This window comes from Zosterops lateralis (assembly GCF_965231275.1).
Source record: "Zosterops lateralis genome assembly, chromosome: 29".
In the NCBI taxonomy this organism is placed as follows: domain Eukaryota; kingdom Metazoa; phylum Chordata; class Aves; order Passeriformes; family Zosteropidae; genus Zosterops; species Zosterops lateralis.
Window position 1 is genome coordinate 6171436 of NC_139789.1, and position 20824 is coordinate 6192259.

General features: G+C 52.7%; 1 protein-coding gene across 2 annotated transcripts; it reads left to right on the forward strand.

The window, feature by feature from the left end:
• Positions 1 to 892: 892 nt before the first annotated feature.
• DPP9 (dipeptidyl peptidase 9) lies at positions 893 to 20424 on the forward strand. Of its 2 annotated transcripts, XM_083879765.1 has the most exons (22): positions 893 to 947; positions 2719 to 2806; positions 5300 to 5402; positions 5499 to 5553; positions 8087 to 8199; positions 8897 to 9070; positions 9648 to 9816; positions 9980 to 10093; positions 10372 to 10500; positions 10989 to 11050; positions 11564 to 11664; positions 12997 to 13174; positions 13371 to 13536; positions 13623 to 13702; positions 15466 to 15618; positions 15720 to 15855; positions 16632 to 16777; positions 17232 to 17378; positions 17522 to 17674; positions 18163 to 18305; positions 18586 to 18697; positions 19111 to 20424. In XM_083879765.1, the coding sequence occupies exons 2-22, from the start codon at positions 2751 to 2753 to the stop codon at positions 19201 to 19203; spliced, it is 2583 nt and encodes an 860-aa protein (XP_083735891.1). In that variant the 5' UTR covers positions 893 to 947; positions 2719 to 2750; the 3' UTR covers positions 19204 to 20424. The 2 variants fall into 2 exon arrangements, with proteins under 2 accessions (XP_083735891.1, XP_083735890.1); XM_083879764.1 differs by having other exon boundaries at positions 5300 to 5553.
• The last annotated feature ends 400 nt before the right edge of the window (positions 20425 to 20824 follow it).

The following is a 20824-nucleotide window of genomic DNA, read 5'->3' on the forward strand; positions in this document are numbered from 1 at the left end:
CGCCCGCCTCCCGCCGGGGCTCAAGCGGACAAAGCGCAGCCGGGCGGGCGCTCCGCGTGCCGGTGCATCTCAATTCGGTTCGGATCGATGAGGAACGGGGGGAAAAAATATATCATAGCATGGAGGGGGGAAGAAAAAAAAGAAAAGGAACTTGCGTTGGCCGGGAATCGAACCCGGGTCAACTGCTTGGAAGGCAGCTATGCTAACCACTATACCACCAACGCCCGTTGGTACACCTTTTCCCGGCTTCCCTGAGCAACATCACCCCGCGGGACCCGACCATTCTCCCCGAGCGGGAATTAAGCACAATAAAAGATGAGAATAGCTCCACAGCCGCCCCACGACGGCAATAAATGCTGAATTAGAGGTTCATCTCTGAGGGCGAATCTTCCCTCCGTGCTTTTTTTTTTTTTTTTTTTTTTACCCTGTATCAGCCTCAATTCTCTCTGTGCCCACCCTCCCCATGAACACACTGCAACGGGCAGCCCAGGGAGGCGGCAAACTCACCGTCCCTGCAGGTATTTAAGGACAGACTTAGCTCGGTGGTGCGGACCGCGAGGTGACTATCGGTCACGATGACCTCAGACCTCTTTGCCAACACCTCATCTATCCCGTGCGATTTTGTAATTTTGTGATTTCCGCACTCCCGCTGCCATCTCCCCCCCCCCCACGAGTCAGAGGCAATGGTTCCTCCCGCGCCGCCCGGGGCGCGCTCCCGCCTCCGCCAGCGCCGCGCGCGCTCCCGGCACTTCCGCCGCCGGGTGAGAGGTCGCGCCGTGGCCGCCGCCGCCCCCGCGCCCCCGTTTCCGGGGCTGCCCCGCGCCCGGGACATGGAGCGGCACTGACGGAGCCGCCGCCGCCGCCCCCTCCCTCCCCCGCCCTCCCTCCCGAGCAGGAGCCGCCCCCGACCCCCCTGGCCCGGCACGGGGAGGGCGCCGCGCCCCGCGGTGAGTGAGGAGGGGACGGGGATGGCGGGGATGGCGGGGACTGGGGGTCCCGCCCCGGGGACGGGCAGGGCCGGGTGGGGCCCGCGGCTCTGAGGCGGGTGAGGGGCATTTCCCCGCTCCCTGGGCCTCATCCCCGGGCTGGGGGTGCCCCCGGTGCGGTGCTCGCCCCTTCCCCTGGGCTGATCCCCCCTGGGGATGGGGGCGGCCTCTCCTCGCCCCGGGGGTCGTTCGCTGGCCCCGGGGGATGTTTGCTCGCCCCCAGCTCTGCCCTTCGGGGGGTGGTTTGCAGTTCGCTGCCCCCATATGCTGCCCATGGATGGGGCTGTGGGGGGACCCCCTGCCCTTGTAGAGGGGTCAATGTGCCCCCCGCAGCCCGGGGGGTCTCGCTGCTGTCCCACGGGAGGAGCCCTTTGCAGGGGGGAGATGAGGGGCAGAGGATGCTCCAAACCCGGGGATTCCCCTCTCCCGCTGTCCCAAATCCCGGCCTTCCCTCTGCACCAAGGGCAGAGCTGCAGAGGGACACGGGCTGCTGGCAGCCTTTTCCAGAGCTCAGCTCTCTCCGGATAAATCCCCACCGCTTCATCCCACCCTCAGCTGCTTTAATTTTTGGAGATCTTAAAAGCTCCCGGCCACGGCGGGGACACGTTGTAAGGGCTCCTGTAGGTGACTCTGTTCCTGTTGGCTCTTCCCGAGTGATTCACGCTGGTTCCTGATCTCTTTTGTCTTTTTTTCTCAGTTTCTTTTTTTTTTTTTTTTTTTTTTTTTTTTTTTTTTTTTTCTTTTCCGGGTTCAGGATTTCACTGTTCCTCCCCTGTGTGAAATGCACAATCTGTGCTGGGTGCAGTGAGGGTTGAGGTGTCCCTCAGAATCATTAAAATCACAGCACAGCCCAGCCTGGCAGGACCTGGGGAAGCCTCTGCTCTAACCCCCTGCTCAGGGCAGGGTCAGCTGGGAGATCAGACCAGGTTACTCAGCATTCCTGAGCATCCCTCCTGCTGCCCTTCGTGCCTGCATCAAAAACTGCCCTTAAATTGCTGAATGCAGCTGCTTCCTTCCTTCTCTGCCCTCCTCTGCAGCTGAGCAGTTTGTTTGTGATGCTTTGTCTCCCCTGCTCCCCTGTGAGTGTGTTTTTGGTGGAGAAGGGGCTGTTTGGGGAGAGCAGGAGCCTCGAGAAAAGGCAGTGGTGGGTCTTGAGCGTGTCTGTGATTCAGAACTGAAGGGTTTTGCAGCTGGGGAGAGAGGAGGGCAGTAAAGCACCTCCCTGTGCTCCTGGACAGCAGATTGGTGTGGGCACCCAGGGTTCCTCGTGGCAGGAGGGAAACGGTATTCAGTCCTGGAAGATAAATGAGTTTTTTATATCCCAGGTGGGACTGTGACCCTCTGGCTGGCTCCTTATGGTGTGTCCTTTGTTTGACTCTTCCCTCTGAGTGTGTGGACCAGAGCTCTGCTTTATCAGCTTTTAGCACCTGATACTTACAGGAAATTCAGGATTTTGGGAAGGGGATGGCAGAAAGGTTCAGTATTCAAGAGTCTTGGATTTTAAAGAGAATTTTCTGGGAAAGAACGAGGCGCACCCCAGAGTTCCCTGAGCCTCGTTGCTCAGATTCAGTCTCAGATTTATCAGGGCTGTGCTGACAGAACAGATTTGGACCAAGGAGTGAAACCCAAGGATTTATTTGTACCTCCCCACTCAGCTGGAAATGTGACCTGTGGAAGATACTTTTCACCCAGCAGTTGTATGAAATCTCCTTTCTCCCCTCTTCCTCCCCAGTTTCCTGTCCTGCCCAGCTCTCTGAGTAGTTAATGCAGAAGATAAAGAGGGTTCGTCTGGAAAACGAGACTGCAGGAAGTTGGAGAAGGTACGTGCAGGTCCCCGTGGGGACTCTGTGTGCTGTGGGGCAGAGCAGCAATCCCCTCTGCCCTGAGAGGGCTCTGAGACACCCCATCTGCACAGTCCTGCCCGGGGAGCCCTGTGGCAGGATCTGTGTGTGAGTCAGGAAGTGACTCAGGACAATAACTTGTTTCACTCACTTCCAATATCCAGTTTTTTCCGGGTTCTGATTCCCCCACCTGTGCTTGTTGTCCCCTCCAGGCTAACACCTTCCCCCAGAGGAGGGTTTGGTGGTTTTTCCACCTCCCCTGACAGGGCACAGGTGGCATTAAAAGACCCCCAAAGGGGCAGCTCCATGTTTTTGGGAGTGGAGAGAGCACACAACTGTTCCTGCAAGAGCCCTGAGTCACCTCAGTCCCTGCCTGAGCGTGGGGTGGAAGGGACAGGGCTCCTCCAGCAAGGTGGAAATCTTAGATGTGCCATTGCTGCCTGTCTTAAGGTGGTTAATAACTGGTGTCATGATCCAGCTCACGTTTGAGTAATGTAATCCCCAAATCTGCTCTGAGATAAGTTACTCCTTGCACTTGTTTACTTACGCAGCGTTGCCAAATACTGACTACGCCTTTTTCCAGAGGTGGCTGTGGTGACAGGGGCAGAAATCTGAGTTTCCTTTTACTCTGTAGCATGCCAGGACCTGAGTTTTAGGGTTTTTTTACCTTCTAGTGGGAGATATCCCTGCCTATGGCAAGGGTTTGGAGTTGGATGATCTTTAAGGTCACTTCCAGTTCAAACCATTCTGTGATTTTTGTGAGAGTCCACCAGGCTCCAGCAGTGCCAGTGGTAATTCCCAACATTCACCTCAGTTTGTGTGGTGGCTACTTTGCTTTTCTCACTTCCCCACTCCATTCTTGTGCCCAAATCACCAGGATTTGGTGCTTTGGAGGGAATTTTGCCCCTCCTTGGTTTCAGAACAGTGCCAAGCTTAGAGCTGTGCTGTTCACACGATAAAATCATGGCAGTAGAGTTTGGAAGGGGCTCCAGGCTCCAGTTCAGGTAACAGTATCACATTTGTAGACAGGTTTTAAAGGTTAAACTTTTGCTTGCGAGGAGCCGGCCTGGCTGAGCGAGCTGGATTCATCAGCTGGGGGAGAGTAACCCAAGGGCCAGGCTCTGTGAGCTAAAGCCAGAGTGTTTCACTGCCTGAGCTGACCTGCAGTGGGGTGGGCTTGGGAGAATTGCACTCAGTTTATGGATTTTCATGGTCTGTCTGTCTTGTGTTTCTGACAGGCAGCAGTGCTGCCTTCAGCTGTGATTTTAGCTGCTGCAGTGGAGAGCCTGGGCACAGGCAGAGGCCACAGAGACACAGCCTTAGAACATCCCATCATGTTCCCTTTTGTGGTTTCACTTGGGCTTCCTGCCTGCCTTTGATTGGAAAATGCTGCTCTTTATCCATTTTCAAGCTGTGGATTTACTGCTGGGCAGTAGGTACCAGGAGTACCTACGGAATTATTTTGGGAGCTTGTTCTCGTGTTACTTTTGGCACATTTTGTACAATTTAGGGATTTAGGAGTCTGAGGAGATGTTACATTTTCAGCCCTTGCACAAGGCTGATTCTGTCTCCTTGGAGCAAAATTCTCCAGGCTAATTTTGTCCAGTAAACTGAAGTTTTTCTGAGATTCTCTGTAACATTCTTTCAGGTACCTCCAAAACCCCTCAAATGTCCTCTTGGAGGGACATCCTACTCCTCAAGTGGGGTGTGAGGAACAGGTTTCCCTAGTCCTCAGCTCATTCCTGCCTTGCTGTGGGTGACATCACTGACCTTGGGCAAGTCTGTGGGTCCACCTCACCTCAAATTAACATTTGTGTTAATGTGGAGGCGGTTCTTGTCCTCTCCTTCCACACCTGCTCCCTTGGAAATCTCTGAGGAATGTGTGCCACCTCTCTCAGGACACAACCAGGGGCTGGCCCTGCTGCCTCCTCTCTCTCAGCAAAGCAATTGCACTTTTTTCTCCCTGTTTTCCCATCTCTCTTACTTTAGTCCTGGCCTGGTATCTCCTCAGGTAAGTGAATTGCTGTGCTTGGGTTTGAGCCTCTCTGCCCAAGTGATGGGCAGGTTTTCCTTTGGGATAGGAATGTTTTCCTTTGGGATAGGAAGGGGATTCCACTTCTGTGGTTTCACGGGGCAGGAGTTTATTGCCTTTATGGTAGGTCATGGCCTTGATGACATATCCACCCGAATTCCTGGAGTGGTTTTCCTTTGAGTCAAGCTGCTTGTTGTCTGCACCAGAATCTGCTGCCCGTGCTTCCTTTAACAGTTTATTCCTAGAGCCAGCCCTGGGAGAGAGGGAGTTTTCTGAGGTCAATATCTGCACTTACAGATTCCATATGGGATGAGAGATGGACTTTTCCTTTCAGTGTGTTTAAAATGTAATCCTTGAGCGCAGAGAATCCCAGGATCTGTAGTTTAAGAAGCACCTGCTTGATTTTAAGGCTTAACTCTCTCCCTCTGCTCCTCCCTCAGTTTTTTGCCCAGCTCTGAAGGAGAAGCAAGGATGACTGCAGTGGACACGCTCTCGGACAGCTCCGAAGTGGTGGAGATGGAGGATGTGCCTTCCCAATTCCAGGTGCAAAAGCATTCTTGGGATGGGCTGCGTGACATTATTCACAGCAGCAGGAAGTACTCGGGCATGATAGTGAACAAAGCTCCCCATGATTTCCAGTTTGTCAGGAAGACAGAGGAGTCCAGCCCGCACTCCCACCGTCTCTATTACCTGGGTAAGGCTCTGGGGGGGAACGTGGGGCTCCTCCAGGCTCAGCAGGCACGGGGAGGGATGGGAGGGGTCTCTCCCTTTGTCAGATTGGGGAACTGAGGTTGGGTAACGTGGCTGGAGACTTGCAGGATCTTCTGCAAAGCCTGGGAGTGAGCAGGGACTCCCCAGTCCCAGACAAGCCTCAAACACACAGGGATCAGCTGTGACAAGGGGAAGTGGTGGCCAGGCAGCACTTCTGTGTCCTCCCTCTGTCTCGTGCCTCTGTAGCTTGGGAAAAATGGGATTTACTTGCTTCCTTAACCAGGCTGACTTTCCAAGAAATTTGCTGTCAGTAATGACTCATCATATGTTGCAACATATTAATGGCAGGGTGGTGGTGTCTCCTGCTTTATTAAGTGTCATGAGAGTAGGATGCTTTCAGGAGCAGGGAAGAGAATTGAGGTGGGAATGAGCTGTTCCTGGCCTTTGCAGGGAAATCTCCCTTCCCTTCAGTGGGGCTGAAAGCAGAATTCCGTGTTGTGCAGGTCCCTTGTTACAGATGGAGCCACGGTGTAATTAGTGACAGAGTTGTTGGGATTTTAGTGACTGGATAATTTTGTGGCTGGTAACATGGGAGGCTTTATAGGCTATAAAGAGTTTGCTGTGCTTTGGGGCATGAGCTGATCATTACTGGGCCAGAACTAAAATTGCTGGGTGTGCAGCTCAGTGCAGTGACTGCTGCCCTGAAGTGACCCTGCTGTTCTTCCCTTCTTTTTCCAGGTTTTGACTGTAGGTCACTGTGGGATGCTGGATTTGAGGGACTGATTTGTTCTGTCACTGAGCAGCTCCTGCGTGCCAGTGACTTGATTTGTGTAGTTCTCATAAATTCTCGGGACACAAGTGCAGCTCTGAAGGGCAGGATCCAGAGCTGGCACATTTTTCTTGTCAAGTCTGAGCAGTTGAGGCTTGATTTAAAGTTGAATGTGTTTCCAGTTCACTTTGATACTGGTTTTGATCTAGATGATTAAAGAGCTAAGTGGCTAATTTTATTTTTTTTTTTTTAATGTTCTGTTGTATGAAATGGCAACCAAACCAGCTACTGGGTGGTTGGTGCTCTGCCAGGGTGTGACTGTTCCAGGAGCCAGAATGAGGATACACGAGTGCCTTTTCAGTGTTTCCTTCCTTAAGGAAATGTGCAGGGCTTAGAGCAGATTAATCCCTCAGTTCAGATCAGCATCAGCCAGGTAATCCCAGGGTACCTCCGCTCAGATGTCCCTAATAAAGGGTAAATGCTGATTTAAATGCTGATTCTTTTGCCTGGACACTCCAGGGATGGGGCAGCCACAGCTCCTCTGGGCACCCTGTGAGTTCACAAGTGTCTAACTCACTGTGCTGTTACTGCCCCAGCTTTAAAGAACATTTTAAAGTGTTTAAATGAAACTGAGGAGTGGATGGAGACTCCTGATGAAAACTTTGCTGTAGGGTTGAACTGGAAGCAAAGCAAAGTCTCTTTTGGGGAGGAGGGCAATATTTCCCTTGTAAATGCCAGTTGATTGTAGTCAGGCTGAGGTCACTGGAGAAAGTTCAAACATAAGGGGAAGAGAAGTCCAGGTCACAGTTGCCTGAGTGTCAGATCAGTCATTTGTTCCCCTCTGCAGTTTTTCCTCCATGGCCATCTTCAATCATTCCTGGGCCATCCCCACTGAGTTCTCTGTTGTATCGTGGCAGATGCTGCTTATGTTAAACACCACATGCTCAGCACTTTGGTGTTCCTGCATCTCTGAGGATTAGATCCTCACATATTGCTCTGCTTCCCAAGCACTTATTAATATTTCAGTTTTAATTTGAAGTAACTGCTGCTGGGTCAGCCAGCTCAGAAATCCTCTCTGTTCTGCCCAGAACATGTGCAGAGTAGGCAGTATCAGGGCACGTATCCCTGTGTGAATTTCTGATCCAGGGAGTCTCTACAGCATAAGCAGAGGGCAAGTTCATGGTCTTTGTTTTTGTAGAATCTGTCAAAATCACGTGTGGGGATATTTGATGGTTGTTTTGGAAGTTGGATGAAGGCCAGGAGCTCATTTGATAACCACAGTCAAAGGCTTATGTAAAATGACAAGGTCTTTTGACTCTGCAGGATACTGTTTCACATTTGAATGGGCTCTGTGGAGCTTCCAAGCTCTTCCTTCCCCCCTTGCAAGCTGCTGCCTTGGCCTGAACCGGGTCCCTGTAGTAAATTTCTGTGTGAGAAATGTGGAGGGTAATGTTGAGTCACTCATTCAGGGAGTGGTGCTGGGGCATGGAGGGGAAAATTGGACCTAATACATTCTGGAGAGGTGGGGTATTAAATCTTGCTTTGAAAATTCCAAACAAGTGAATATCTGAGTGGTTTAGGTGTTATTCTGGGGTTGATCTGTGAGCTGCTTGGGGAGGAATGTGGGTAAAGGTCTCTGGGCAGCCCCAGCCCCTCTGTTTTCAGACTCCTGTTTGAATTTGCTCGTGGGCCTCTTTGTCCTGGCTAACTCATCTTAAGCAGGATGGTGCTTTTGTCCCCCTAATAGGAATGCCATATGGTAGCAGAGAGAATTCCCTCCTTTACTCAGAGATTCCCAAAAAGGTACGGAAGGAGGCCTTGCTGCTCTTGTCCTGGAAACAGATGCTGGATCACTTTCAGGTGAGCCAGAGTGGGAAGAGCCTGGGGAAACTGGGTGATGCAGTGGTGGGGACATCTGTGTGGGGTCTGTCATCCTTCCTGCTTCTGAAACGTTGGGCAAGTTGAGTTTAAATTGCTGCTTCTGCCTTACACTGTTGTGAGTGCACCAGAAAGGGAGGGAATTTTCCCCCTCCCTGGTTTCAGTATCTTCATGTCCTTTGTCACTGACAGCATTGCAGGGTGTTGGTCTTTTCTCCCCCTACTTAAAAAGTTCCTGGTGGAACAGAATTTATCTGTCTTGACCCCATTTGGGCTGCGAATTCTCTCCAGGGTAATTCAAGATCCCGGAAGAACTTTTGTTTGCAGTGTCTGACATGGAAACTGTTTGTGAAGGCTGCAGATAACGTCATTAAGTTAATTGGTTACATCTGATTTGCATAAGCAGAGCAAGCGCAGCTGTTCTCACTTGGTGCTCAAGTGCCAACTGCAGGACTGAGAGATTCACAGCTCAGCCCTTCTGCGGGGGAAATTGGGGGGGGGGTTTGGTGGGTTTAGGCCTCCTGGACCCCCCAGCTGTAGCCTGGAGTGCAGGAATTGGGGATTTGTACCCTGACAGTGCTGCCTGTGTGAGCTGGGGTGTTGTGACAGGCTCAGAGCACTCCTGTCAACGTTCCTCTCCTTGCAAATCCCTTCAGATATTCCTTTCCTTCAATCCTAGGCAACCCCTCACCACGGGATGTACTCCAGAGAGGAGGAGCTCCTGAGGGAACGCAAGAGGCTGGGTGTCTTTGGGATAACATCCTACGATTTCCACAGTGAGAGTGGCCTGTTCCTCTTCCAGGCCAGCAACAGCCTCTTCCACTGCCGAGATGGGGGCAAGAATGGGTTCATGGTGAGTCTGCCAGGGATTTCATGGGTGTCACCTCAAAGGGGCCTGATGGTTTGGATTGGAGGTGGCTGCACGTGGAGTCCCAGGCTGGACTGGGGTGGGAGGGACCTTAAAGCTCATCCCAGTGTCACCCCCTCCCATGGCAGGGACACCTCCCACTGTCCCAGGGACGCCTCCCACCGCCCCAGGATGCTCCAAGCCCCATCCAGCCTGGCCTTGGGCACTGCCAGGGGTCCAGGGGCAGCCACAGCTGCTCTGGGCACCTGTGCCAGGGCCTGCCCACCCTCACAGGAGGTTCTCCTGGAGCCCCTTCATGCACTGCAAAGCTCTCAGGTCTCCCCAGATCCTTCTCTTCTCCAGTGAACACTCCCAGCTCTCCCAGCCTGGCTCCAGAGGGGCTGCAGCCCTTGGAGCATCTCTCTGGCTCCTCCACATCTTCATCCATTTGGTCATGGTGGTTGTTCCTGTGTCCTGTCAGGGCCACGTTTGCCATCATCCCCTGGGCTGATTTGAGGTTTTTCTCTGGTTTGAGGTGTTTCCCTGATGTGACACCCAGCTCTGTGTGGGTCTCTTGCTGCAGGTATCTCCCATGAAGCCTCTGGAGATCAAGACTCAGTGCTCGGGGCCACGGATGGATCCCAAAATCTGCCCTGCTGACCCAGCCTTCTTCTCCTTCATTAACAACAACGACCTGTGGGTGGCAAACATCGAGACAGGAGAGGAGAGGAGGCTGACATACTGCCACAAAGGTAATGGGGCTTCCTCCTGCCCCAGAGGGGAATTCCTGCTGAGGATCCTGGCCTGCAATACCCACATTCCTGCCTTATTTATCACTGTCTTTTGGGTCAGCATTTTTTCCAAGGAGATGTAAATGCAAAATTCAAATGCTGTCTGGTCTTTGTTCCTCTCCAGGCTTGTCCAATGTTCTGGATGACCCCAAGTCTGCTGGTGTAGCCACTTTTGTCATTCAGGAGGAGTTTGATCGGTTCACGGGCTATTGGTGGTGTCCCACAGCTGCCACAGAAGGTCAGTCACTGTTGTGCTCATCAAATCTGGCCCTGTGACTGCTGCCTCCTGCTAGCAGTGAGCTTCTGAGCATGGTTTTCCTTTGGCCTGGCTTTGTGTTGTTCCTGGGGAGATCACCTGAAGGAACAAGGCACTGAGGGGATTGTAATTGTGGGGTGTTTGCGGGTGGTCACTGAGAGCTGGGGCTGTACAGGTGTGTTCCCTCTGCTCCAGTGCTCCAGGCAAGCCCAGAAACAGCAGGAAATCCTCTTTGATAACGTTCCTGCTCTCTGTCCCAGGTTCAGAGGATTTGAAAACACTGCGGATCCTGTACGAGGAAGTGGATGAGTCAGAGGTGGAGATAATTCATGTTCCTTCACCCGCCTTGGAGGAGAGAAAAACAGATTCCTATCGGTACCCCAGGACAGGTGAGTGAGACACGTGGCTGAGCTCTGGACTCCTGCTGGAATCACCAGGGGAATTGGGGCTATAAACTTTGCATCATTAATCTGGGCACTTACTGGGATGTAGAAACTGCTTGTAAATGTTCAGCCCTAATTGACTCTCTGATCCCAAAATCTGCTGCAAGAAAGGCTGAACTTTAAATCCCAGCCCTAAATGAAAGGATTGCTGAGGAAGTGGAATATATCTGATGGCTCATTGTGGGATACACTCTGAATCCCATCCTCCTCTCCCTCCTGGGAGCGTGCACAGCCAGCCAGGGAAGGCAAAGCAAACTGTTCCCATTCCCAGAACGACTCTGGTGTTTGCTCACGTTCATATTTGATATTTGTAAATTCACACAGGGCTATTTCAGTAGGACCAGGGGCAGTTCTCCTTCAGAAGCTGTATTTTGTGTAACCACAGAATGTTCAACTTGATCATCTTGGTGTTTTTTTTCACTTCTCCTCTGCAGGCAGCAAAAACCCCAAGATTACATTGAAACTGGCAGAATTTAAAACAGACAGCAAGGGTAAGGTAAGTGATAACTCAGAAGGGGACATTGCACAGGAAGGTTTTTGATGCTCCCTAAGGTTAAAACAAGGTCACAAAGAAATCCTAAATAGTGTTAGTCTGGGTTTTTTTATTCTCTTGTAATAACCTGGTTCTCTAATGTGTTTATCCAAGAAACAGAAAGACTTGAAAATGCTGAGAAGAATATTCTGGGGGAGATTCAGCTGGGAGTGTGGAGGGAAAGGGGGAAGTGGGACTTGCCTGGCACACCATGGCAGAGACAGGAGGGCTGGAGCCAGGTCTAACCCAGGGCTTCAGTCCCTGCCTGTGTCCTTTCCTGTGGCTGAATGCCAAAATCATTCTGCTTTGAAGCCTCTTTTTCCCTTCTCTTCCTGCTCTTTGTAGCCAGGCTTGCTCCTCCTGGCCTGACCCTTGCTGATGCCAGTAGCTAAACTTCCTTGTTCTGCCATCTCCCCGAGCTTCCCTGGGAGGAGGTGATGAGCTCTGATTTGATGTTGGCCCTTGGTTTTGCTGCAGATTGTGTGTGCTCAGGACAAAGAGCTGGTGCAACCCTTTGCTGCCTTGTTTCCCACTGTGGAGTACATTGCCCGTGCTGGATGGACCCGGGATGGCAAATTGTGAGTCCATTTTCCTCCCAAAATAACTGTCCCAAGAGCTCCTGTGGCTGCAGACCCTTGACGTGCTTCTGCTGTGTTCATGACCTGGTTTTAAAGCCCTGAGTGCCAGAAATGGCACATGAATATTTGGCCTCTTCAGTGCTGTAACGTCCTAAAAGTAGGAATGAAGCAGAGCAGAGTGACAGGGGTTTGTCACAACCAGAGTTAAATGACATTGATGCATTAAGTGGGGCGTCCTGGGGAATTCTTTGGAGCTGAAGGTGTTTAACACAGATAGAATGCTGAAGATGGGGGTGTTCTGTGGACAGTTTTATCTTTGTTTGTTGGCACAAAAAGCCCAGATCACAGGACAGGGTCAGTGGTGCCACGTCCTTCATGCAGCCTGTCCAAAGGGGAGGATTGCTCTGGGGCTGGCTATTGCTCCAAATGGGATACTTCTTGCCTGAAGAGTTACAGAGTTCACTTCAATCCGATTGAAATTTTAAAGTTCTTAATTTTTTTCCCCCTCCCAAGCTGGCTTGGCTGTTAACTGGTGTGTGTGTGCAGATTAAGTTAAGGTGACTTGGCTGCCTTTGAAGGTGGCATTCTGTAACTCGTCATTAATTTTCTGCTCTGGAAGGGAAATTTAGAGATCTTTCCAGCAGGTAATCCCAGAGGTGATTGTGATGTTCTGCACCAGAGCTTATCTAAATGTGCTGAATATCTCAGTTCCTGAAATCCTGCAGCGCTGGGGGAGAACCGGCTCTTTTCAAATCTGTCTTTGCTGATGAAACTCCCCTGGATGCTCTCGCAGGCCTTGGGGTGGCTGTGCTGTGCCATCTGTCATGCTGAGAGCCTGCAGTGCAGCACCACTTCCAGGGACTCTCCTTGGGAGGGGAGCAGGGCTGGGACTCGAAGCAGCTCCTTCCCCTGGCACTCGTGTTGGGTCTGTGCCTCTGCCTGGAGGAGGAGGAGGCTGTAGACGGAGCTCTTGGAGGGTGATCTCTTGAGCTGGAGCACAAACAGTGCTTCCTGCTGGAGGGGTGTCCGAGGAGGAGCTCCATTCTGGAGACAGAGCTGTGTTAGCAGTGCTCCCTTGGAGCAGGCGCTGCCAGATCTGTCAGACATCTCGTCTGAGCGATACCCCTGTGAAATACCAGAGCTGTCTGGCAGTACGTGTGTGTTGGCACAGCTTCCAGGGGATTAGAAAGCAGCAGTGATGAGAAAAGCTTTGCATTCAGATGCCCAAATCCTTTCTGGCAGCGGGGGGAAGAAAGGGGATGCGTGTTCCCAGTGTTGGAAAGGGACCTCTGTTTTGTGGTGCTGACATTCACCTCCGACTTCTTTCCCCAGTGCCTGGGCTATGTTCCTAGACAGACCTCAGCAGAGGCTCCAGCTAGTCCTCCTGCCTCCAGCACTCTTTATTCCAGTCCCAGAAAATGAGGAGCAGCGTGCTGAATTTGCCAAAACTGTGCCAGAAAATGTCCAGCCATTTGTGATCTATGAAGAAACCACTGATGTGTGGATAAATGTAAGAGGCTCGGGGCTGGGAGGAGAACACAGGCTGCCCCTTCCTCCCCTCACTTAACCATTCTCCTGTCGATTGGGTGTCCAGTTAAGTCCTTGCTCCAGCAGCTTGGCTACTCAGTAGTCCCAAATCTGGTGTTGAACCAGGGGTTTGGTTTGGTCAAGCAAGTCACTCACAGGTTTCTCATCTTTTGTGGCAGGTCCACGACATCTTCTATCCTTTCATCCAGCCGGAGGGGGAGGAGGAAGAGCTCTGCTTTATCCGAGCCAACGAGTGCAAAACGGGCTTCTGCCACCTGTACAGGGTGACAGCCCTGCTGAAGCCAGGCAGCCACGACTGGGGACAGCCCTGTGTCCACACTGAGGGTAAGGGCTGCAGCCCTGGGGGCTCCTGTTGGCCTGTCCTGTCCTTTGGGGACGGCAGGGATTTATCCTCCTGCTCTCTCTTGCAGATGATTTCAAATGTCCCATCAAGGAGGAGGTTGCCCTGACTGCTGGGGAGTGGGAGGTGCTGGCGAGGCACGGATCCAAGGTAGGGGTTATTTTTATTCTCTTGCAGAGTCTCAGCTCTGCATTGTCTGCCCCCAGTCCTGGCCTGAGTCCTCCCTCACTCCTGGGACCTGCTAGAACTGCTTAAGCTTCATTTTGTTGCTGTTTTTATTGCTGCCTCTGCTTTCCCCAGAAGTGCTGTAGGCCAGTGCACATGGAGCTGATTGCCTTCTTAATCAGACTTCGGATTGCTCCTTAGGTAAATCCCAGGAGTGGGCCAGGCCATAAAAAAGGACACAAGTCTGAGGTTTAAGAGCAACAAAGAACCATTTTGTGGAGGAGCCGGGGACTGCTGCCTTTGCTGAGGCATTTTAACTCCAATGAGTTCTTGCCATGTGGAAATGTGTCCTGGCACTCGGAGTGAACTCTTGGTCTCCAGCTGATCCCTCAGCACAGCCTTTAGGAAGAAGGCAGCTGGGGAATATAAAGCAATTTAGAATATGGAGAAGCTGTATCTGTTGTCGCTTGCAGAACAGCCAGAAATGAATTTTTATTAATCTTGTAGAAACCCAGTTTCATTTTTTGCTTCAGGAATTAACTTCGAGTCTGATCTTTAACACTCCCAGGTGATTTCTGTCAAAATAAAGACCTTGTCTGTTCATTTCCAATTAATCTGGATTTTCACTTCTCGCTTTTTAAAAGACCAACAGCTCCAAGCTTTTGGTTTCTGCTGCTTTTCCTCAATCTGCAATTAACCTGCTGTCCCTCCCCATGTGGATTCTCACTGTACATGCTGTTGATTTTGGCCACAGCTCTTCCCTGCATGTGTTATGGCTAAAATTGTGTTAGCAGCAATTATTTTGATGCATTTGTTGCTCCACAGGGCTCTGCCTGGTTTTCCTGGCCAATTGAGTTGGATATGTTTTTCCCTTTGCTGTTCACAGGGGTCTTCAAACTGTGGGTTAGCCAGAAATAGCATTTGGAAACTGTAAGGTGGAAAAACAGTTCAGTTACTGTTGCTGGATCAATGCAGGATTTAAAAGCTGTCGCCTCTGTTCCTGCCTGACTGGGTGGTTTTTAGAAACAGCTTTATCTGGACAGTAAAAAACCTATTTTAATGTGTCTCAAAGTTTTGGTGCTGAGAGCTGTTAGACTGGTCCTCCCACAAATGGGAATTCATCACCACAATGGCTGGAAAAAAGGTACCTGGGCCTTTCTAATCCAGCCCTGCTGGCTGTGGCCAGGTGAGAGTTGGGCTCTTCTCCCAGGTGACAAGGGACAGGAACAGAGGAAACTGCCTCACGTTGCTCCAGGGGGATTTAGGGTGGAGATGGGGGAAATGGCCTCACTGCAAAGGTGATCAGGCACTGGGACAGGCTGTGCAGGGCAGTGGGGAGGCACCAGTCCTGGAGGTGTTCAGAAGGGTGTGGGGTAGTGGTGCACACGGTTAATGGTTGATCTTGGAGGGCTTTTCCCATTTTCTGAATGACCCCATGGTTCTGTAAGGTGCCACATAAGCACAGAATGTTCCTTGTTAAGAGGATGGCTTCCTCTTAACGTGCATGGAGCAAAGCCCAGCTTTTTATGCCCATTAATAATCAAATGCTTTGAGTCTTTAACAAACAGGCTGAGGGGCTGCTCTCTGCCCCTGCATTGTGTTGTCTGCAGTTCCCCAAGTGCTGTGTGTGTTCCCCAGCCCCTCAAGCCCCTGCCCTGGGCAGCCCTGTCACGGTCTGTGTGTGTTCTGGGCTGGCAGAGGAGCAGAGCTGGGCCCTGCCTGTCCCTGAGCCCTGTCTCCTGGCACAGATCTGGGTCAACGAGGCCACCAAGCTGGTGTATTTCCAAGGCACCAAGGACACCCCTCTAGAGCACCACCTCTACGTGGTCAGCTACGAGTGCCCCGGGGAGATCGTGCGCCTCACCAGCCCGGGCTTCTCCCACAGCTGCTCCATGAGCCAGGTTGGTTTTTATTGGATCCCCATCCTCCTGCCTGACAGGGATCCTGACTGGGAATGGCAACAACGACTCATTCCTTCCCTCCCCTGTGTTTTCCCTGCCAGAACTTTGACATGTTCATCAGCCACTACAGCAGCGTGAGCACCCCTCCCTGCGTGCACATCTACAAGCTCAGCGGCTCCGAGGACGACCCGCTCCACAAGCAGCCCAAATTCTGGGCCAGCATGATGGAGGCAGCCAGTAAGTCCTGGAGAAACGTCCCCCTGGGGCTTTGCAGTGAGAATTGTCCCAGCAGAAGCCAAGAGTGATAAGGGAGGGAAGTGGCCTGAGTGTTCTTTACTCTGAGGGAAGGTGAATTGTGGTGTCTTGTGGGGGAGATATTGCTCGTGGTCAGCTCACACAGGAAATGCTCTGTGGGCTTTCGAGGTGTTTCCCACGCTGAGCAAAAGTCGTGCTCGGGGCTGTTACAGAGCTGACACACCCACAAGGATGTGGTTTTACCGTGGGATCACTGGATGGTTTGGGTGAGAATGGACATGAAAGTTCATCTTGCTCTCATGCCCTGCCATGGACAGGGACATCCTGCACTAGTCCAGGTTGCTCCAAGCCCTGCCCAGCCTGGCCTTGAACACTTCAAGGTGTTTTTTTATTTGGGATTTGTGTGATGGTGACGTGGGAAGAGACAAGTACCTGGGATGCAGTGGCTGCTCCATTGTGCACTGCAGGGTTTAAAGGTTATGGTACAGCTCACAGAAGCACCTGAACCTACTGCAAACACTTTGTCCCATCCCTGTTCTTACCCTCTCCCACCCTGTTTATTGGAGAACTCCCAGCTGGTGAGGTTTTCCTGTGGAATCCCTTCCCTGTGTTTCCCAGGGAGAGGCTTTGGTAACCCTCAGTGTGGTTTGGTGTTGAAGGAGCCCTGCCCAGGGTCAGATTTGGTCAGATCTGGCTCAGGGGGGTGGCAGCAGAGCCTGCTGTGTCCCTCAGCCCTGTGTGTGTCCCTCCTGCTGCAGGCTGTCCCCCAGACTACGTCCCCCCGGAGATCTTCCATTTCCACACCCAGTCGGACGTGGAGCTCTATGGAATGGTCTACAAGCCCCATGACGTGCAGCCTGGCAAGAAACACCCCACGGTGCTCTTTGTGTATGGAGGCCCTCAGGTAATCGCCATGGGGAGCTGCTGGGCTCAGTCAGTCGTGTGTCAAGATTTTGGGTAGCAAAGTGAGCACTGTTGTGGAATCATGGAATGGTTTGGGGTTGGTGTGGCCTTAAACCCATCCAGTGCCACCCCTGCAATGGGCAGGGACACCTTTCACTGTCCTGGGTGGTTCAGAGATCCAGCCTGGCCTCGAAAACACCCAGGGATGGGGCAGCCACAGCTTCTCTGGGCACCCTGTGTCAGGGCTTCACCACCAAAACACTCCTCCTAATATCTAATCTAAACCTACTCTTTTTGTCCCTGTGTTTGACCTCTGCTTCAAACCTCAGCTGACTTTTCCAGCATGTGGTTAGATTTCCATGGCTCTGAGAGCTCGATGAGTGGCTGCTGCCCAGCTCAGATCCTCCAGTGGCACAGGAAGGCAGCTCTGAAACTCTTCCTCCCTCCTTGTGCAGGTGCAGCTGGTGAACAACTCCTTCAAAGGCATCAAGTACCTGCGGCTGAACACGTTGGCATCCCTGGGCTATGCTGTGGTGGTCATTGATGGAAGGGGATCGTGCCAGCGAGGCCTCAAGTTTGAAGGGGCCCTGAAAAACCAAATGGTAACGTCCTCCTTGTGCTGGGGAATCTCTGATCATCTGTCCTTCCTGAGGGTGGTGGCTGCTCGTTTCCTGTGTGAGTCTTCCTGCCTCGAGTTTCTAAATTTATCAAGTCCACTAACATGAGCCTCCTCGTTGCCTTTTAGGGCCAGGTGGAGATAGAGGACCAGGTGGAAGGTTTACATTATGTAGCAGAAAAATACGGGTTCATCGACTTGAGCCGGGTCGCCATCCACGGCTGGTCCTACGGGGGCTTTCTGTCCCTCATGGGGCTCATCTGTAAACCCAACGTCTTCAAGGTGAGCCTGCACGTGGGGCTGGCACCTTTGGGACACCTGGCTCTCTCAGCTTCTGTCCCTCTTGGCAGCTGGAATTGGCCTTGTGGCTTGTTTGTGGTGGAAATGTCCCCCTGTCCTGCCTGCCTGGAGCTCCCAACTCCTTTCCTGCTGGAGCTGCAGGAGGATGGCTCTGGGATGGCCTTGGTCTGCCATACAGGGAGATACTAATGTGCTGTTCCCCATCCCAAGTCCCCAGCACAGTTTGTGGATCATTCACCAGTCCTCCCTGCACAGGGCAGGCCTTTAGTGCTGATGTGCAGGAATTTTCCCCACTGGGAGCACAAGAGGAACAGCAGAGGAGGAATCTGGGTTGTGTGTGGGATCGCAGGAGGAAAATCCTGCTCTGAGTGACAGAACAGCCCAGAGCCTCTCCAGGAAGGCAGGGAACACCCTGGGCTGTGCAGCAGGTGATAACGGAGGCTGTGTGGTGGCACCTCTCTGTTTGACAGATTGCCATAGCAGGTGCCCCTGTCACCGTGTGGATGGCCTACGACACCGGCTACACCGAGCGCTACATGGACGTCCCCGAGAACAACCAGCAGGGCTACGAGGCTGGCTCGGTGGCTCTGCACGTGGAAAAGCTTCCCAACGAGTGAGTGCCTGCCCCAGAGCTGCTCTGTGCCCCCTCTGCTCAGTCCCAAAGGGATGGAGGGGTTCTGATCTGCTTTAACTCGGCAGCAGCTGGGCCGTGGCACCCCCAGCCAGGGAGGGCTTGAGGCCTGTGGCCTGGCACTGCTCTTGCTTGGGTTTGGCTTGTCCAGCTGGCAGCTCTTTGCTCAAACCCTCTGCAGAGCTTTTATCTGGTGCTTCATTGTGTTTTCCATCTGGTTTCTCATCCTGTTTTCTCTCCTTATCTCTCGCCCCACGTCCAGGCCAAATCGTTTGCTGATCCTCCATGGCTTTTTGGATGAAAATGTGCACTTTTTTCACACCAACTTCCTGGTATCGCAGCTAATCCGGGCTGGAAAACCTTACCAGCTGCAGGTAGGAGGGACAGGAGTGGAGAGAGAAGTCCCATAAATCTGGAGAAAGTTCCCTGCTGTGTGTTCTGGGGACGGGAGGAGATGGAGGCAGATGTCCCACATCCTCCTGTGATGCTGGTGACAGGGAGCACCTCGCTGGGCTGGAGAGGAGGCCGGGAGGTGGCACTGTGGCTGTTCCATGGCTGGCAGATGTGCCATGTGCAGGCAGAGCTGCTGCCCTGGGGCCTGGAACTTTCCTCCTCCACAGGCTGTGCTGTCCCACTTGTCAGGGGTGTCAGTGAGGGAAGGGGATGCTCCAGACCCTCCCTGGCACTTCTCTATCCCAGTGGGGACTGGATGGGGAGGGAGCAGGGCTGAGGAGAGATATTTCTGTCCCTGCTGAGTGACCAATGCCCCGTGTCTGCCCCTGCACAGATCTACCCCAACGAGAGACACAGTATTCGGTGCCCTGAGTCTGGAGAGCACTATGAAATCACGCTGCTGCACTTTCTACAAGAATACCTCTGAGAGCACGAGCCTCTGCAAACTGGACACTGACAGCTCACCTTGCCCCGTGCCCTCCTGCTCCCCGGCAGAGTCCAACCCAGAGCACAAGGGGCTGAGTGCCCACATTGGGCTGGGGATAAACCCCCAGGCCAGGGGGAAAAGCTGGAGGGCACCTTCCCTTTGGACAGTGCCACCTTCTCTCACTTTCCACGCTGGAGGTTCTGCCCCTGCTCGGCTGCTCGTCCTCCTCCTCTCCTCCAGCCTGGCTGTTCAACGCTTTTTTTGCTGCTACTCCCTCTCTCCTGGGAATCAATGGACAGTGGTCTGTGTCCCGAGGCTGAGGTTTGTGTCCATCTCTCTCTCTCCCCAATCCTTTTCCCTTTCCACTGCACCTGTGCAGTTCCCAAACTCTCACCTGCAAGAACTCAGTGCCTGTGTTGGAAACGGAAGAGCCGAATCAGAAGCTGCCTTAAGCCAGGAGTGCGAGGGAAGAGACAACTACCTACTGCTCCCCTGGGGATCTGCTCTGTGTCCTGGCCCTGCCGCCACACTGGAGCCCTGGGAGGTGAAGAGAGGTCTACAGAAGCATGCAACACTAGTCTTTTTTTTATATATATATATATATCTATTTTCCAGTTTAAATTTGCAGAGCAGATGGAGGAAGTGGCCGGGGCCGGTAATAACGGCGTCCTCTGATCCTTCCTCTCATGGCCGCTCTCACTGAGTTGTGCCAACAGGTAGCACAGGCAGCTGGCTACAGCCAGGGCCTCTCTCCAGAGCTCACAGCAGCATTTGGGTTTTTGCAACACAAGATGGATGATATTTATGCAAATCCTCCCCTCCCTCCGTTCTCTGTGCCGCCTCCCGACCCCCCCCTGTCCTCCCCCGAGCTTTCCAATGTGCACTGAAATTGGCTGTGCTTCAGTTCTCTGCGGGTCAGTGACTGGTCCCCCTCGCCCATCCACTCAGCAATGCTCTCTCCTGGTTTTTATTTACCTGGGCAACAGGAACTGCAGTTCTGGGGAGGGGGATTGAGCAATCACACCTCAGGGGAGCACGTCCCCCCCTCAAGCCAAGGGTTCTGCCAGGGGCAAAACGAAAACACAAACAAAACCCACCCAAATGAACCACGTCGACTTGCCCTGGAGTATTTTAAGTGCGTATTATGAAAAGAAAATATTTTTATGGATTCTTATTCTTTTATAATTATGAGTGTAAGATGTAGCGACTCATTAAAATATTGGAAAGAGAACGTGGTGGCTGCTTTGGGGTGGGGGTGGTGGGAGGAAACAGCAGCTGCTGCCACAGCCAGAGCAGCTCTGCTGAAAGCCAAGTGTTCTATTCTTTCTGTGCCGAGCAGTGGAGAGAATATTAAATCCCTGATGTTCCTCGGGGGAAGCACGATCCAGGCAGTGGAGGGTTGGGAATCCTGGGCCGTGCTCTTGGCTCGGTGTGACCTTGAGCGAGTCAGCACCAGCCTGGGGTGGGCACCTCCCTCCCTCCTTCCCTCCCTGGGCTGGGATTTGGGGCTGCAGCTGCCCTGGGACACCCGGAGCTGCTGCTGCAGAGCTGGGCCTGCCTCTGCTCGCCCTCCCAGCCCAAAGCTTCCTAAACCTGGCCTTGCTCTGCCTTCCCCCCCGTG

Excerpts from the sequence above, each read along its gene's own strand:
- DPP9 (XM_083879764.1), top strand. The coding sequence starts at position 2,751 with ATGCAGAAGATAAAGAGGGTTCGTCTGGAAAACGAGACTGCAGGAAGT. Across the intron at positions 11,051-11,563 it reads AAACAGACAGCAAGGGTAAG|ATTGTGTGTGCTCAGGACAA; the intron begins GTAAGTGATAAC and ends GTTTTGCTGCAG. Across the intron at positions 15,856-16,631 it reads CAGCATGATGGAGGCAGCCA|GCTGTCCCCCAGACTACGTC; the intron begins GTAAGTCCTGGA and ends CTCCTGCTGCAG.